Source organism: Dermacentor albipictus, chromosome 3, assembly GCF_038994185.2.
Source record: "Dermacentor albipictus isolate Rhodes 1998 colony chromosome 3, USDA_Dalb.pri_finalv2, whole genome shotgun sequence".
NCBI classification, from domain to species: domain Eukaryota; kingdom Metazoa; phylum Arthropoda; class Arachnida; order Ixodida; family Ixodidae; genus Dermacentor; species Dermacentor albipictus.
Genome location: NC_091823.1, coordinates 10312495 through 10328443, shown reverse-complemented (window position 1 = coordinate 10328443; position 15949 = coordinate 10312495). Strand labels below are relative to the sequence as shown.

General features: G+C 47.1%; 3 protein-coding genes across 3 annotated transcripts; 2 read left to right on the top strand and 1 right to left on the bottom strand.

The window, feature by feature from the left end:
- Positions 1–4380: 4380 nt before the first annotated feature.
- LOC135919532 (uncharacterized) lies at positions 4381–6575 on the top strand. The gene is made up of 3 exons (XM_065453421.1): positions 4381–4543; positions 5111–5556; positions 6076–6575. Exons 1-3 carry the CDS (start codon positions 4381–4383, stop codon positions 6379–6381), a joined length of 915 nt encoding a protein of 304 aa, XP_065309493.1. The 3' UTR covers positions 6382–6575.
- A 2632-nt stretch (positions 6576–9207) lies between these two features.
- Positions 9208–13531, top strand: LOC135919555 (uncharacterized). The gene is made up of 4 exons (XM_065453463.1): positions 9208–9439; positions 9824–10102; positions 10187–10407; positions 13517–13531. The coding sequence occupies exons 1-4, from the start codon at positions 9208–9210 to the stop codon at positions 13529–13531; spliced, it is 747 nt and encodes a 248-aa protein (XP_065309535.1).
- Positions 13532–13815: 284 nt separating this feature from the next.
- Positions 13816–14987, bottom strand: LOC135919556 (uncharacterized; the record flags this gene model as incomplete). Its single annotated transcript, XM_065453464.2, has 3 exons — positions 13816–13828; positions 13897–14336; positions 14643–14987. Coding segments are annotated over 3 exons (798 nt in total), but the record flags the coding sequence as incomplete, so codon positions are not given.
- Positions 14988–15949: the final 962 nt, after the last annotated feature.

The following is a 15949-nucleotide window of genomic DNA, read 5'->3' as shown; positions in this document are numbered from 1 at the left end:
GGCTGCCACACACAAAAAGCAGGAGCGCAGGGGTCCGTGCCCCTTGTCGAGTCCGAATCACGCCGAAAAGGACAAAGGGAAGCAGGGAGAGGTAGGAAAGAGTGAAAGGGTGATTATCGCCGGTGACTCAAACCTGGCTAGGTGCTCAGAAACAATTGTGGAAAGGGTGAAAGGCGATAAAAGAATGGCGGTAGGGACATTTCCAGGGCGGACACTGGGGTCTGTCATGGAGCGAGCAAAAGAAAAGCTCGCGGAAAATGCGCACGTGCGCAACCTTGTCATAGTAGCAGGTGGGCTAAATGACGTCCTAAACAGGAAAGGGACAGGACTAGCCCAGCGCTTGGCGAAGGGGTGGACGACTTGCGCGAGCTCTCACCTCAGGTACAGATCGTGGTGTGCACGGTGCCGCAGGTGCCTGTACGTGACATCACGTACAAAGAGCCGTAGTGGCTGCTAATGAGGCGATATGGAAAATGAGCCGAGAGAAAGGTTTCGAGGTTGTCGAAATAAACAGGGAAACGAGAAGGTGTGGTGGTTTTGAACGAGAAGGGATCCATTTCAATTACAGGTTGGCAGGAGAAGTGGGCTGGCGATTTGCTGGTCGCGCTGTTGCTTTTTAGGGGGCCCACGGGCGCTCAGGAGGCCAGTGTAGGTAGTAATGAAGAACTTCCCCTAAGAGAACCTCGGAGTAGGATCGCCGTCAATAACAGAAAAAGGACGAAAGCAAGAAAGAGAGCTCGCCATGCAATAGGCTATATAAATATGCAGGGCGGCAGAAGAAAGGAAAAGTGGGCAGAGATTGAGGAGCACTTACATAGAGAACAAATAGGGGTGTATGCGGTTACAGAAACGCGCCTTAGAGACTCAGAGGAGCCGCCAGTGATTGAGAATTATGTTTGGGAAGGGTGCAACAGAACAAAGTCGGAAAGAAAGGGAGGGGAGTCGGGTTGCTCATCCATCAAAGAGCCAAATGGAAAAGAGTAAATTCAAAATGTCAGGAGCATGTTTGGTTATCAGGTACAATGAGTGGGAAAAAAACTTGGCTGGGCGTTACCTATCTGTGGACCGGAAATCACGGAGAAGAATAAAGAGTTAGTAGAAAGCATAAGTGCTGATATTAAGGGTTTCGTAAATAATGCCGAAATTATCCTATTAGGTGACATGACTGCCCACATACAGGATTTAGATAGCTACACCGACAATAACGGGAAGTCAATGCCAGACTTTTGCGAGCAACATTACCTCGTTATCGTGAATACAGGGCCTAAATGTGAAGAGCAGATCACGTGGGAAGTGGGAAACCGGCAATCGACGACTGCTTACTGTCTGATGACAGAAGGAATTCATGATAAGTTGAGAAAAATGGTCATTGATGCGGAAGGATATATCAGCATAGGGAGTGACCACAAACGCATCATTTTGAAAATGGGATATGTAGTTAGGAAAAATAGCAAGGAGTGCAAAATGGCCAGTCCAAATTTGAACGCTGAACAAATAACAAATATAGTCACTAGATTCGAGGAAGAACTTGGCAAATGGCCAAGTAAAGAGTGGGAATATAGTGAGCTTCTAAGTGTAATAACGACAGAAATACGGAAAGAGAAACAACATGTTCGTTGGAAAGGAAAAAAGAAACCGAAAAGCTGGTGAAATAGGGAGATGCGAGAAGCGATTGCTAAATGACAGAAAGCATCCGAAGAGCACAGGCAGGCAAATAAGGCGCAATTGCTTCAGGATGAAGTGGCCAGCAAATGGGAAATATACCGGGAGAAAAAGTATACGGTTCAAATACTGGCGTAAGCAAAGACAAAAGGTGAAAGTGAACGTTGGTTGTCAGAAATAAATGAGAAAAAGAAGGCCGCACCTAGAATATTTTGGAACCACATAAAATTATTAAACAGGAAGTCAACAACAATACAACAATATATCCTAGGCGAAGATGGAAACAAACTGGAATAGGAAGTGGCATTAAATTACATCCAAAAAATAACAGCTGAATATTTCCAAGGCAATGACGAGGTTGCATTTGAAGAAAAAAAGAGCATGAAAGAGAACCAGATGGAAAAAGAGCTGGTGCTGACAAATTTCAACTGGAAGAAAGCCGAAGCGAAGATTTCTAAGCGCACAGCCACAGGACTAGACGAGATTCCTGTTAGGCGGATTAATGAACTGGGACCAAAAAGTAAGGAAGCTCTGGTGAAAACAGTGGGAAAACTTTAATAGATAGACGAATACCAGACAGCTGGTGACAAAGTAGAATGAACTTAATTTATAAAGGTAACGGGGAGAAAGAATTCACTCGTATAGACCGTTGACCATTACATCGGTAATATACAGGCTAGCAATGCAGGCAATCAAATTAAAGTTGCAAGCATGGGCAGAGAATAATGGCACTTTCGGACAACTTCAGAGTGGCTTCAGAATAGGTAGGCGTTTGGATGATAACTTATTTGTTCTTACTCAGTGTATTGAAATATCAAGAGTAAAAAGCAGACCATTATATGTGGCCTTTTTTGACATTACAGGAACGTATGACAACGTAAACCGCAACATATTGTGGGACATTCTGAAAGAGGAAGGCTTAGGCGACGCTTGTCTACAGCTTTTGAGAGAGATTTACCTATAAAATAACGTTTGCGTTTAATGGGACGGGATGATAGCGAGGAGAAAGTCAATATCAACAAGGAACTGAGGCAGAGGTGCCCTTTATCCCCACTGCTGTTTATGATGCACATGATGAGGATGGAGAGGGCGCTAAAAGGAAGTAATATCGGGTTTAATCTTTCATACAAACAGGCGGATAGAGTAGTAGAGCAGCAGCTTCCAGGTTTATTTTACGCGGACGACTAACAAGCAAAGTGGTTTGCAACATCTGGCTAATATCTGTGGACAGGAAGGCAACAATTTAGGTATGAAATTCAGTGTTACAAAATCAGGCGTTATGGTATTCAATGAAAACAGTGAATAGACAGTGGCAATACAGAGCCAGGAAATACCTCGGGTGAGATAATATAAATACCTTGGTATATGGATAAACGAATGCAATAGATATACGGAAACACGGGAAAAAAATGACAGTGAAGGGGAAGAGAAATGCAGTTATAATGAAGCACAGAACGCTATGGGGATACAATAGGTATGAGGTACTCCGGGGTATATGTGGAAAGGTGTAATGGTTCCAGGACTTACTTTTAGAAATGCGGTTGTTTGCTTGAAATCATGGGTACAATCAGGAATCGATGGGAACCAAAGGTCAGTGGGACTCCTCGCATTGGGCACTCACGGGAAGACTACAAATGAAGCTGTGCAAGGTGATATGGGCTGGACTAATTTTGAAGTGAGGGAAGCTCACAGTAAAATTGATTATGAAGAACGGCTGAAGAATATGGAAGAAAGTAAATGGGCTGGGAGAGTGTTGAGCTATCTGTACAGGAAAAAACATTGATTCACAGTGGAGGAAAAGAACCAGGAAGCTTACCAGCAAGTATGCGGCCTGTGGAGTAAGCAATACAGCAACAAATAACGTCAAGCGGAAAGTAAGAGAGGCTGAAATAATCTCATGGGTGGCGGCAATGGAAAAGAAACCTGCCATGAGTAACTACTTAAGAGGAAAAAACAAAATCAGGAAAGAAACAATTTATGATAACACAAAGGGAAGCTCATTACTTTTCGAAGCGAGATCGGTATGCCTTAGAACACGCACCTACAAAGCGAGATATAAGAAGGAAGAAGAAGCACTTGCTTGCTGCGGTAAAGCTAGGGAAACGATGGAGTATGTTTTATTAAAATGTGAAGACATCTACCCAGCGGTCGATTTAGGCACCACTGGCCTCCTTGAAGCTCTTGGGTTCAGCGAGAGCAGGGGAAAAGTACACGTGTCCGCAATAGAGATTAGTAAAAGACGATTGGAAGATTGGTGGAAGTAGGGAAACGACAAAAAACGGTGACGTACAAAAGCAAAGTTCACAATAGGGGGTCAGAAAATTTGGTTGTGGGAGTTCATCGTGTTTTTTTCTTTTTTTTTCTTCTTTAGCCTAGGTACGACATTAGGCAGTATAATAGCAAGAGCTTGGTGGCGCAACCCACCACCCTGTTCCAAAGGGGACGCTCATTACATCCATCCACCCATCCAATGCGGCGCGAGAGGGCCCTTCACACGACGCGTTTCGGCGGTGGGAGGAATACCATAGGCAGTGCGGTGCGTTGCTACATTGCGTTAATCTCGTTAACGTCGACATGCGTAGAGCGATGGGTTCTGCCCCAATTCTCTCTTTCCTCTTGTGGGGCCAACCCGAAAGGTATCATCACCGCCATGGCGTCATGCGGACAGGCACGTGCTGAACGAGCAACCAGCAGCCTGACGGTGGAGATCAGCCAAACATGGGTCAACCAGAGAAGGAGGAAAATAGGAGAAATCGTGGGCAAGCAGTTCGCAGAACAGAGCACCGGAGCAAATCCAACACGACCTCTCCGTCCCCAAGGCAACGAGACATCAGCGGTGCTCGCAGTCCAGGAAACTCGGACGACTATCGCAGTGCTGCAGGCAAGGTTGTAGACTCCGCTGCAGGAAGTGGGGGCTGAGAGATGTGCGGAGGGGGGGGGGGGGGGTGGACACTTAGAGGGCGATACGCGCCGGTGTAATTTGGCGTGCAGTATTGCACGAAGCGTGCCTCCAGTACTACGATACACGATCCTTCTTTAGTTAGTTTACTTTTAGTTTAATTAGAATTTAGTCGGCGAAACTTATCACATTTCAGGCATACGTTCACATTGACTTTAACCTCCGTCGTAACGCGCTCCACGTGCATTAGTGTCATATCCAGGGAAGCTTTTTTGTGACAGAGACTGAAAGAATGAATTCGGCGAATGTGAGCATGCTCGGGTGGTTGAAAGCCGCGCAGGCGCGTGCCGCACACCAGCGGTGCCAGGACTTCAAATCAGAACAAATGGCTGTCAAAATAGAGTCGAGTCAGGACACGGGAATAAAGTTTGGGAGACTCCTAAAATTCTGGTCGACTGGCCTGATTACTTGCAGGCAGCCCTCGCGGTCCACCAGGCCCTCGTAGTCCACCAGTCGACATTCGCAATCCAGTAAGCGCTCGCATTCTAGGTACTCGGAGTCCACAAGGCGCTTGGAGTCCACCAAGTACTCGGAGCCCAGGCGCTCGCAGTCCCAGCGGCGGGAATGCGCGGCGGGTTCTCGAAGCCGGAGTCCAAGACAGCCGCGACAACTTAGGTTACCACAGAGGGGCCATGTCCTCGCTGCGCCAGCGGCATCACGTCGTGCGCTGCGTGGACGTGATCGTCTACTACAGCATCGTGGTCAGCACGTTCCTGCTGTACTCGGTCGGCTTCATCGCCTACAAGCTGGACGAAGACCCGGAGGAAGTGAAGGAGTTCTACCGCACCATGACCACCTCGGCGTCGCACACCGTCTTCACGCTCGAGGGCACCAGACATCTGCACGATAGAGCCGATGAAGAGGCCACAGAAAGGAGCAACGATGTCGCCAGCGATGACACACGAAGCCAAGAACTGCTGACGTCCACTGACACGGTCAGCGCTATTCACGTTACTATTATTATGCCACATGTGTGAAATATCGGTGTAGACACACAATATGATTATCTTAAAGCTGCAAAGTGACAGAAAGGGGGTCCGAAAGTTAGTGCGGAGTTATGGCTAGCCACAGTAATCCGCAAACACAGGAGCAACCGCACAGATAATCACAAAAGCTGCGCAAATGGCGTCGGAGCAAAGCACATGCGTCAGCAAGCAATCCATAGCGTTTTCAAGCAAACGAAACTTATTTTTTTTTTCGTAAGGCCACTAGCAGACGCAGAAAGCGATCTTGATGATTCATCGTCTTTTCGGGTTTATTTTCCACTCTTGTCTGTTACTTTGTTGTCAATGTTGCCTTTTCGAAATCGGCGCGTCTACTACAAAACCATCATGTTTGAAGACAGCGCGCGTCTTTGACCCGCCTACTTTCTTGTCGGCCTTCGGTCTGGCAGGCAGTGTGACACCCGCTTGGTTCCGCTCATTCGCACCACTCTACTTTTGCTCCTTACCAAGGTCCCCGATGCGAACGAAGTTGAACAGCGGCAGCGTCACACAGCGGTACCACCTCGCACAACCAAGGTTGGGTCGGCATCGCGCACGCCCAGCCCTCACTCCCAAGCGTCCTCTGGCGACTCCTTGCCGTACATCTACGAGAGCCAAAACAAGCCGGACGACAGCTTCGTGCACCTGATGCGGGTTGTCGCCGCCAGTGAGAACAGGAAGCGCGCGTCCCGAGACGGGGCCACCCCAGCGAGGGGCGTCGGTGCTAACACCACGACGGTGCCGTTCCTGACCTTTCCGGGATTGTCACAGTGGTAACGACGACCACTTGCAACTGTACTTCAGAATCACTGCGGACCGGAAGATACGAAGTCTTTTTTTTAAATGTGCGCTATTACTCTTAAATTACGACAACCTTTCAAAAGATGCACATTTTCAAATGTTAATTAAAAGAACGGCGCGCTTTGCCTTCATAAATAAAATCAGTACCCGGACAAATTCCGGGCGTTTAATCTGAACTTTTATTTTTCCGTCAGATGTAAATTTGACATTGATGGAGTGAGAACAAAGCAACCGTAAGCGCGGAACCTTTTCTTCGTGTTTATACGAAAATAAAAACGAAAGTCTCTCCGTGCACACGTGGATTTCAACACGACTTCAAAGGTGTCTCACAAAAATTAAAAAGTCATGATCAATTCCACTCTGTGAAGTTGGATGACCAGCGAAGCCGGTTAGCGAACGACACAGAGGTGACACAGAATTTTGAACAAAGGTACGAATATATTGCCCTGACCTGTAGTCATAGTGACGATACAGGTTTACAAGCACACACATTCGAGTATCACATCCATCACGTAAGACAATGAATGGCTCATACATCCTTAAGGAATGGCTCATACCGCCATAAACGCCGCCTCCCCATTACGACGGCAGGAGGAGGAATAACTTTTATTGTAGAACCAGCACTTTATGATGGCCGGGCCTAAGCCTTCCACGAAGGGACGTCGAGGGCTTGCCTCGCCGCCGCCTCGCGGGCGTGTTGGGTCGCCCAGGTTTGGTCGTCGAGGGCGGAGCTCCGCAGAGCGTCATGCAACCTCGACGAGAGAGTCGTGGTGTTAGTCTGGGTGTACTGTGCTGGGCACTCCCATAACATATGCGGAAGTGTAGCCGGGTGAATACCACAGCACCGGCAGTTGGGGGTAGTGTAGACGTCCGGAAATATAAGGTGGAGGCGGGCGGGTGAAGGGTTACGACGGCAGAAGAGAAGTGAAATTCTACGCTGGAATGTTGAGCGGCAACGGAGCCAGCTGTGGAAACGGGTGAGCAGTGGCACGAGCGCGTTCGCGCCGTTGCGCCGAGGGCAGCCAGCTGTGGAAGATGACGACGCTCGAGCCATTGCTGATGATGATAGCTTGGACCCCAGTAGGAGGAGGAGTAGATTTCAATGAAGAGAAAGGAGGAGAGGTCGGCCCGGAGAGCGTGTCTCTAGCCTGCAACTCCTCGCTGGGGAAAGGGGAAGTGGAAAATATAGGGAAAGGTAGGTGGCGGGTGATTATGTTATGGTAGAATGAGATACTATATACACGTTGTCCAATATGCGGATGCGCACTGTAGACGCAATACACGTAAGAGTAACCTTGTCCACGCAAAAAGTAATCTTGCCACAGAAAGTTATTGGGCAAATACATTTCGCACTGACTTCACGTCTCACAGCTTCTAGAGGCAATCGTCTAAACCAGTCTCACTTAAAAAGTTCAAAAGTGATCTTATGGCACGCTGGGCACAGTCAACACTCCTCCACGCGCCCAAAAGCTTTTCTTCTGAAAAGGGGTGGGAGTCCAAGCTGTCAACAATAGATTTGAGTGTTCTTCGTTCGGCCGCATATTGAGGGCACACACAAAGTACGTGAGCTATTGTATCGAGAGTGTGACAGACGCTACATTCAGGGTCCCGTGCTTGTCCAATCTTGTGGGTGTATGCCACACGCAGCCTGAATCGATGAATGAGTGTTTCCTGGCTTCTCCGCAACCGAATTGGAAGCCAGAATTGTAATCCAGCATAAAGTCTATGGAGGAGCTCTTGTCGATGTTCGGGATTGTCCCAATGTCGCGCCGTAGAAGTTTTAATGGAGGTATGAAGCAAGGCGTTAATGTCATACCGGGAAAAATGAATTTTTATAATGGTTCCGTCAGTGTGCGCCTTTTTTGTTTCCGCGTCAGCCTGTTCGTTTCCAGCTATTCCACAATGGCCAGCAATCCACTGCAGCACGATGGTATGCCCGGAATAAGAAGCCTCAGCAAGCAGAGACATGATGTCACAAACCAGATGACTATATGCGGTTCTGTCATTCATATAATTGCTGATAAGTTGCAGTGCTGATTTTGAGTTACAGAACACTGTCCATTTCTCGAGACTCTGTTACAAGGTAGGTGTTACAAGGGTAGTTCTAGGGCGCGTTACAGGCTCCCAGCCCACAGGGTTATGTTCCATTGAACTTGAACTCTTCCTGCACTATCACCATGATCGGTCCACATGGTAGTTTCTGCACACAGACGCCACGAAAGCCCAGATATTGGTCCTATTCGCGCTGGATGGAGGATGGATGTTATGAGCGTCCCCATTAGGAACGGGGCGGTGGGTTGCGCCACCAAGCTCTTGCTATAATACTGCCTAATGTCCTACCTAGGTTAAACAATAAAAAAATGCACTATGAACTACCACGCCCAAATTTTCTGATCCCCTATTGCGAACTGTGCTTTTGTACGTCTCCGTTTTTTGCCGTTTCCCTACTTTTCTTCCACCAATCCTCCAATCGCATCTTACTAATGTCTATTGCGGACATGTTTACTTTACCACTGCTCCCGCTGAACCCAAGGGCTTCAAGGAGGCCAGTGGTGCCTAAATCGACCGCTGGGTAGACGTCTTCACATTCTAATAAAACATGCTCCGTCGTTTCCCTAGCTTTACCGCAGCAAGCACATGCTTCTTCTTCCTTCTTATATCTCGCCTTATACATAACTTGCACGCACGTCACTTCCGGCAGCTTCCGTGACCGCGTCCGCCATTGCTGAGTACCAACCGAACCGGCAGCCGTACGGACGACTGTGTTTGCGTCTCTCCGTAGTCCTTGCTTTATTCGAAATAATGCCTATATGCGCAATATATGGTTGCCGAACAAGAAGCAAGAGTGCTAAGAGGCCCAGCTGCACTGGCTCGAACGTAGGTTTACACAGTTTGCCTAAAATAATAACTCGGCAGTGTGAGAGAACGAGGATTCTCTCCGAAAAGCGCAGGAGCCTCTGGCTTGCTCGCATTAATAGGAGCGACTTGAAGAACCTGGAAAACGTCCGTGTCTGCGGTCGCCACTGCATCACAGGTAAGGAAAAGGCACACCCGCATGCATTTACACACCGATATAGGCAAGCCATGCCGCTGATTGCGATGCTCGCACGCAGTAGATCTCGTCCACTGTTTACGTACGCGGATCTTTCTCTCGCTTCTGTTACTGTACGCTGCACGCCAGGAATTCCTGATTGCTGTTTACCTACGAATTTCGCTTTTTTCGCTGTACGCCAGCAGTTCTTGACTGCCGTTTACGTACGCTGCTCACTTTTTTCTGCTCATTCTTAAAACGCTGCCTGTGCAACGTCGTTATGTGCCGTGTAAAAACATGGGTGCTTTCGTGTCGGCAGCTCGAAGTCTCGCCACCCTATGTGATCATTACATTGGGAGGTTTCGCGATGGCTCTAAATATTTGCAGGCAAGCCTTCCAAGTTGATGGATGACGCAAACCCTGACTGGGCACCAATGCAGCATCTGGGTTACGATGGTGAAAGACCTTTGACCAACGAAGCGAGGTTCCAGCGATCGAAGAAGCGCAGCCAAAAAAAGAAAGAAAAGGATGCTGTCGAAGCCAGCGTAGCAGCGCAACAGTCTCCCGCGGGGATCGAGTTTCCCGAGAGCGGTGCAAGCTCGGAAAATGAGGCAGAATGTCTAATGGAGCTTCCAGTTTCTACTGTGGACTCAGAACCACGCAGACGTAAGTTTGCAACAAAATTTTGTGATACTACCTACTGTTAATCACTTGAAATTTGGTTTACATTTTTTTTTTCTTCTTTTGCAGGTGATATTGGTGTGCAGACAGATTTAACGGGGCAAAACATCCAAGCACTTGAGGCAGACAACAAGAGACTGACTTCTGAATTGTGCACCTTAAAAAAGCAAAAAGAATTGCTTGAAGTTACGGAAGCATCTCTGCGTCAAGATGACGCCAAAGTTGCCTTTTACTCAGGACTGATAAACTATTCGGTCTTGCAGGCTGTATTCCAACTGGTCGAGTCGGCTGTAAAACATACGCCGCAAAATGGGTTGCCAAAGTTTCAAGAGTTCATTATTTTCTTAATGAAACTTAAGTTCAACTTTCCGCACCAGGATCTTGCCTACAGGTTTCACATTTCATGCGCTACCGTCAGCAGAATTTTTGAGAAGTGGCTGGATGCTGCCTTTTCAAGGCTGAGGTCACAAATCGTGTGGCCGTCACGAAATGACATACAAAGGACAATGCCACAAGCGTTTTTTGAATCATTTGGCTCAAAAGTGGCAGTCATAATTGACTGCTTTGAGATCAAAATTGAAAGACCATCATCCTTGCAGCCAAGAAGCGAGACTTGGTCAAACTATAAGAACAGCAACACTGCCAAGTTTTTAATTGGCATCTGTCCACAAGGTGTAATTACATACATTTCTGAAGGTTGGGGAGGCAGAGCTAGCGATAAGCACATAACCGAACATTGTGGCATTTTGGAATATTTGTCACAAGGGGATGTTGTTTTAGCTGACAGAGGTTTTGACATTGCAGACACTTTAGGGTTGTACTGTGCTAAACTCCATATCCCTGCTTTCACTAGAGGCCAGAAACAACTTACTGTGCTGGATGTAGAAAACACGAGAAAACTGGCCAATGTTCGCATTCATGTAGAACGGGTGATAGGGCTTGTGCGGAACAAATATTTGATAATGAAAGCGGTCCAGCCAATTCACTACGTGGCTAGCAAGGCAGGACACGCATTCACACCACTTGATAAGATAGTAACAGTTTGCTGTGCCCTCACCAACCTTTGTCCATCGGTAGTTCCTGATAATCCAAAACTGCCCTCGTGAACAGCCTTGCGGACATTCTTGTTGTATGGGCTTGGACTAGTTGGTTACATACAGCAATGGGGGTCATAGCACAAAGAATGTGGTGCATCGCCTTGCCATATCGTGTGGGCAGTCGGAGAGATGCCTGCACGATAGGTTAAAATAACATAACAAAAAATTGAACCGATGTAGGGATGATCATGTGTCTGTGCATTGCGGTGATTGTGGGTGTAAACCCTTGTTTAAGAGTGCTCTAAATTATGGGGGTTTAACGTGCCAAAACCACTTTCTGATTATGAGGCACGCCGTAGTGGAGGACTCCGGAAATTTCGACCACCTGGGGATCTTTAACGTGCACCTAAATCTAAGTACTTGGGTGTTTTCGCATTTCGCCTCCATCGAAATGCAGCCACCATGGCCGGGATTCGATCCCGCGAGTTTAAGAGTGCTCTGTTTTGTATAGGAAGGTAGATGAAGTTATATGAGATGTGTTGAAGCTGCATTGATAGCGAGGGCCGCTGATACCTGCATCAGTTCCCCTTCGGTTGCTCTGACGACAAGCAAATTTGCGTTCCTGGAAGCGGCTGGTTTCCATGTGCGGTGATTGGGCCGTATCGGTGTGCGAACCTACAAATACATGTTTTTCTGGGAACAAATACCCAGTTGAAAGTTAGCGCTCATCCTTGTTGTCTCACTGCCATCCGTGTCTTCTGACCCCCATTGCAATTCTTTGCTGATTGTGCATTTTTATTTGTGATTTCACTGAGTGATTGCTTCCATTGTTCTCCCATTGCATTGTAAATAACTGCATGTTGCGCAGTAGACAGTTTGCAAAGTTTTACTCAAGGCATTCTTTTACAAGTATGAACTTTTCACAAGTGCTTTTACATTCGCACAAGTATTCACTCAAGCACTTGGTGTGTGCCTACACACATGCATCTTCGAACAAACATGTGCTTGTAGATATGTACTGAATCTGATCTGCAGTGTGTTGTCGCAACATGTGCATATTCTCCCTGTAGTTGTGACACAGCTTCTCTTTTCATAGTCAAATTTCTGATTCCTGTACGTTGACAATAAAGTCTGCACTTTTGCTGCTTGCTTATCAAGGAACATTTTGTCGTTTGAATGATCTTTATGTGTGTGTACTTGTTCGTCCCCTTAGTTGCAAGTGCCTTCGCACCCCAAATAAGTTTTGACTGCGTTCTTGAGTACAATTGGTCTTTTTACCCTCTGCAATACCATATTGATTGTTTTAGTATTAACCACTCCTGCCCTGACTGCAAAATGGTAGCTTGCAGTATTGTGTAAATAATAACAGTAAGTTTATGAATAACTTCTTACTCTGAAACTTTTTCAATTTCAGCAAAAGAAAGCTAGAATTATGGGTATTGGACATAAATATGGCATACCAGTTCATATTGATGCATTTACACACTTAAAGCTATTCTTCATTTAGCAATAGTTGTTTACGTGGATCTAGCTGTACATTCAAAATTCACAGTGTGTAGTCTTGATGTTTGTTGCTGTATACATAATGGGCGACAAGGCTTCACTTCACTAAGCTATCCTGTGTTTACACTTGTCGCTGTACTGGCCGCTTCAAGTGTAGTCTTGACAACGTTTGACAAGCAGCTGAATGGTGCTGCAGCTCTGTTGGGGTTTGTAGCCTTCTGTTGGCTATTTCCAGTGGCACAGTCCTCACAAAACCACTGTTTCTGTTTTGGAGCCCTCTTAATACCAAGACAAACATAGTGAAACCAGCCATACTTGCAATTTTGGCCTTCGCATGCCAGCATTTTGCCAGATTCAGGCCCTCCACAGAAACAGTACGAGGCTTCCTCTTTGCTATTTTGGCTGCTTTCTGTACTTTTCCTGGTGAAATACTGTGCAAGCAGTTCTGGCATGATCACTTGTGTAAAAAATTTCTTCGTAGAGGACAGCATGGAGCTCAAAAAGGTATTGTCTTTGGCCACCCTTTCTATGTACACTGACAATGGGGTCCAAACAACAAAATCGCAATATGTTGTCTCGCATACCGCCATTTGTGTTTGTACTTGAAAGTAGTATGGGTGCGTTCGTTTCAATGTCAGCTTTCCATTCACATTCTCTAGACAAAAATTTGGGTCATTGCTCGCCTCTTGTATTCCTCTCCTAGCCAGTGTGTACGGGCATTTAACCTCAACGACGCCTTTGCCGCAGCATGTGCAACTGATAAAAGCATCTGGTGTCGCTGCAAGGTATGGGTACTGTGTGCTCAAGTAAACTCCCGTCTTTAAGAGTTCAAAGTCACTATGATGCCGCTTCATTTCAGACATGTAGCTCGTGATTGCGTCACACTCATGCTCCAATCCCCATGTTGTTGATGTGGAGGTGAACTTCTGCTGCTCAGGATAACATATTTTTTTCAAGAGACTTATAGAAGGCTTTTTCAAGCTCGTCGAGCATACACTTTTTGTCACAGAAGCAGTGATTCTGCCAGCACGGTACACAAACCACTTTGGACAACTTGACTGTCCTCTTGTGGCACTTTCGACGTGGTCCACCATTTCTTGACTGATGTGAAGCTCACTAAGGAAGTCCTCACCCCGTTTAATCAGTGTTTCCAAGTCCTCAGATCGAGCTTCTGCAAATGAGAGATCACGCAGAACACGTGGTTCTAGCATTCTTGGTTTCCCAAACATAGCGCTGTACCTTGGGTGGACCATGAAGACAGCTGGTGTAGCTCCAGCATCAGCAAGACGTGAATGGAACAGTTGTATTGACTCTTCAGTAGGAGCTAGTGGCAGGGCTTGTGGGAGGCACGTTGATGTGATTTCAACACCTTGCTGCAGGTGAATCGAGTCCATTTTTCTCTTCCTCATCTTGGATGACGAGAAATCTATGTCTCTTAGGCGCTTGGGCTGTGTGCCAGAGCAATTGGCTGGGAGCCAGGCATTTTTTCTTCCTGTGCATGTTCTCGTTTCTCTTAAGCGCACTGATGTCTCTACAGCAAATAGCACAGCACCAATGTGCGAGCATGCTTCCCCTGCACCTGCCATGCAGGTGCAGTGCGCTGTTATAATGCTGCCATCTGTGTTTGCTAAGCACCACACTTTCAGGTTTGGCTCCCGAAGCCGCTGGGAATGGCTGACCTGAAAAAAAAAAGAAATGTTGCTTAGAATTAGTTATCGAAAGTTTTGTTTGGTTAATGACCCTATCGCGAAGCTCGTACAGCGGTTGCGGCATCTAAACGTGCAATCTGAACTTTACTCTTGGGCACCTAAGAAAAGCTGCACCACGTTTACATTTAACTGCTCTGTGCACAAAGACTGAACAGAAATAGCTAGTGCGGCAAATCGGCTGCGTCTGAATGGAATCGTAGAATAAAAACGAGAGATTTCGCTGTCGTCTACGCTTCCTCGTGCACAAAAATGTGTTTTCATTCGCTGTTGCCTTACCTCGCCGAGTACGATGACGCGCTCCGACTGGAGCCGCATTGCTGCAATGTTCCGCACCCAGCCGCTGGTGAAGTAGTTGTGTGCATCCAGCGATTTATACACCTTCATCTGCTGCAATGTGACGTAGCTGGTTGATAAAACCAGGTAATTGATTATGTCCACCTGCGTTGTAGCTGGCAGCAGCTCCACATCTGCAGTCGCATCCGCGCCGACTCTCAGTGTGTAAGGGTCCACGCCGTCGCAGAGTTTCGTCTTCGTCTCGTATCGTGCCCGCGTAGCGCCGACAAGACCTTCGAAGTACGCAGGGCAAAACTCCGAACACTTTCCTCTTAGCACCGCCACGCTTCAACCGTCGTACACGCCTGTCACGGACGCGTTGTACTTCACAGGCAAAGAGCAAGCGATCCAAACGTGGTACCGAGCAATGGCGGGCGGTCGGTGCAGACGACGGAGGTGACGTCACGTGAAAGTTATGTATAGGTGCGTGTTCTAAGGCATCCCGATCTCGCTTCGAAAAGTAATGAGCTTCCTTTTGAGTTATCATAAATGGTCTCTTTCCTGATTTCGTTTTTTCCTCTTAAGTAGTTACTCATGGCAGGTTTCTTTTCCATTGCCACCACCCAAGAGATTAATACAGCCTCTCTGACTTTCCGCTTGACCTTCTTTGTTGCTGTGTTGCCCACCCTACAGGCCGCATACTTGCTGGTAAGCTTCCTAGTTCTTTTCCTCCACTGTGAATCAATGTTTTCTTCCTGTACAGATACCTGAACACTCTCCCAGCCCATTTACTTTCTCCATCCATCCACTTTCCAGATATGCTAGCGCCGCCGCGCGGATTCTTTCGGAAGCCGGGAGGGGGTGATGGATTTTCCGCTCACGCGGTTTCTGCAGCAGTATTGGCGTTTTGGTACTCTTCGATATAGAGAAAAACAGCGAAGACCAACCGCATGTATAGTGCGTCACAATGCCCAAATTGTGCAATATTGGCAAAAGTAAGCCTGCACCACTTTCTAAATGAGTAAAAAAGAACGGATGAAGTCGTGGGCGGTCAAGCTCCGCATCGGGAAGAAAATGAGCGAAGAAATCGTATGTAGCGAGCATTTCAACAAAGACTACTTCTTTTGGCGCCACCTTAGTGAGCGTAATTGACTGTAGCGCTGCTCTCAACGATTGCATTTGATTTTTGTTGCGAGCTGAACGTGAAACTTTGCCTTAAAGATGAGTGGAAGCCCTTACGAAAGCGGCTGAAGAGACACGCCGTGCCTTGGCAAAAGATCACCCTGCGGTCCCACGAAGCAACAGCAGCA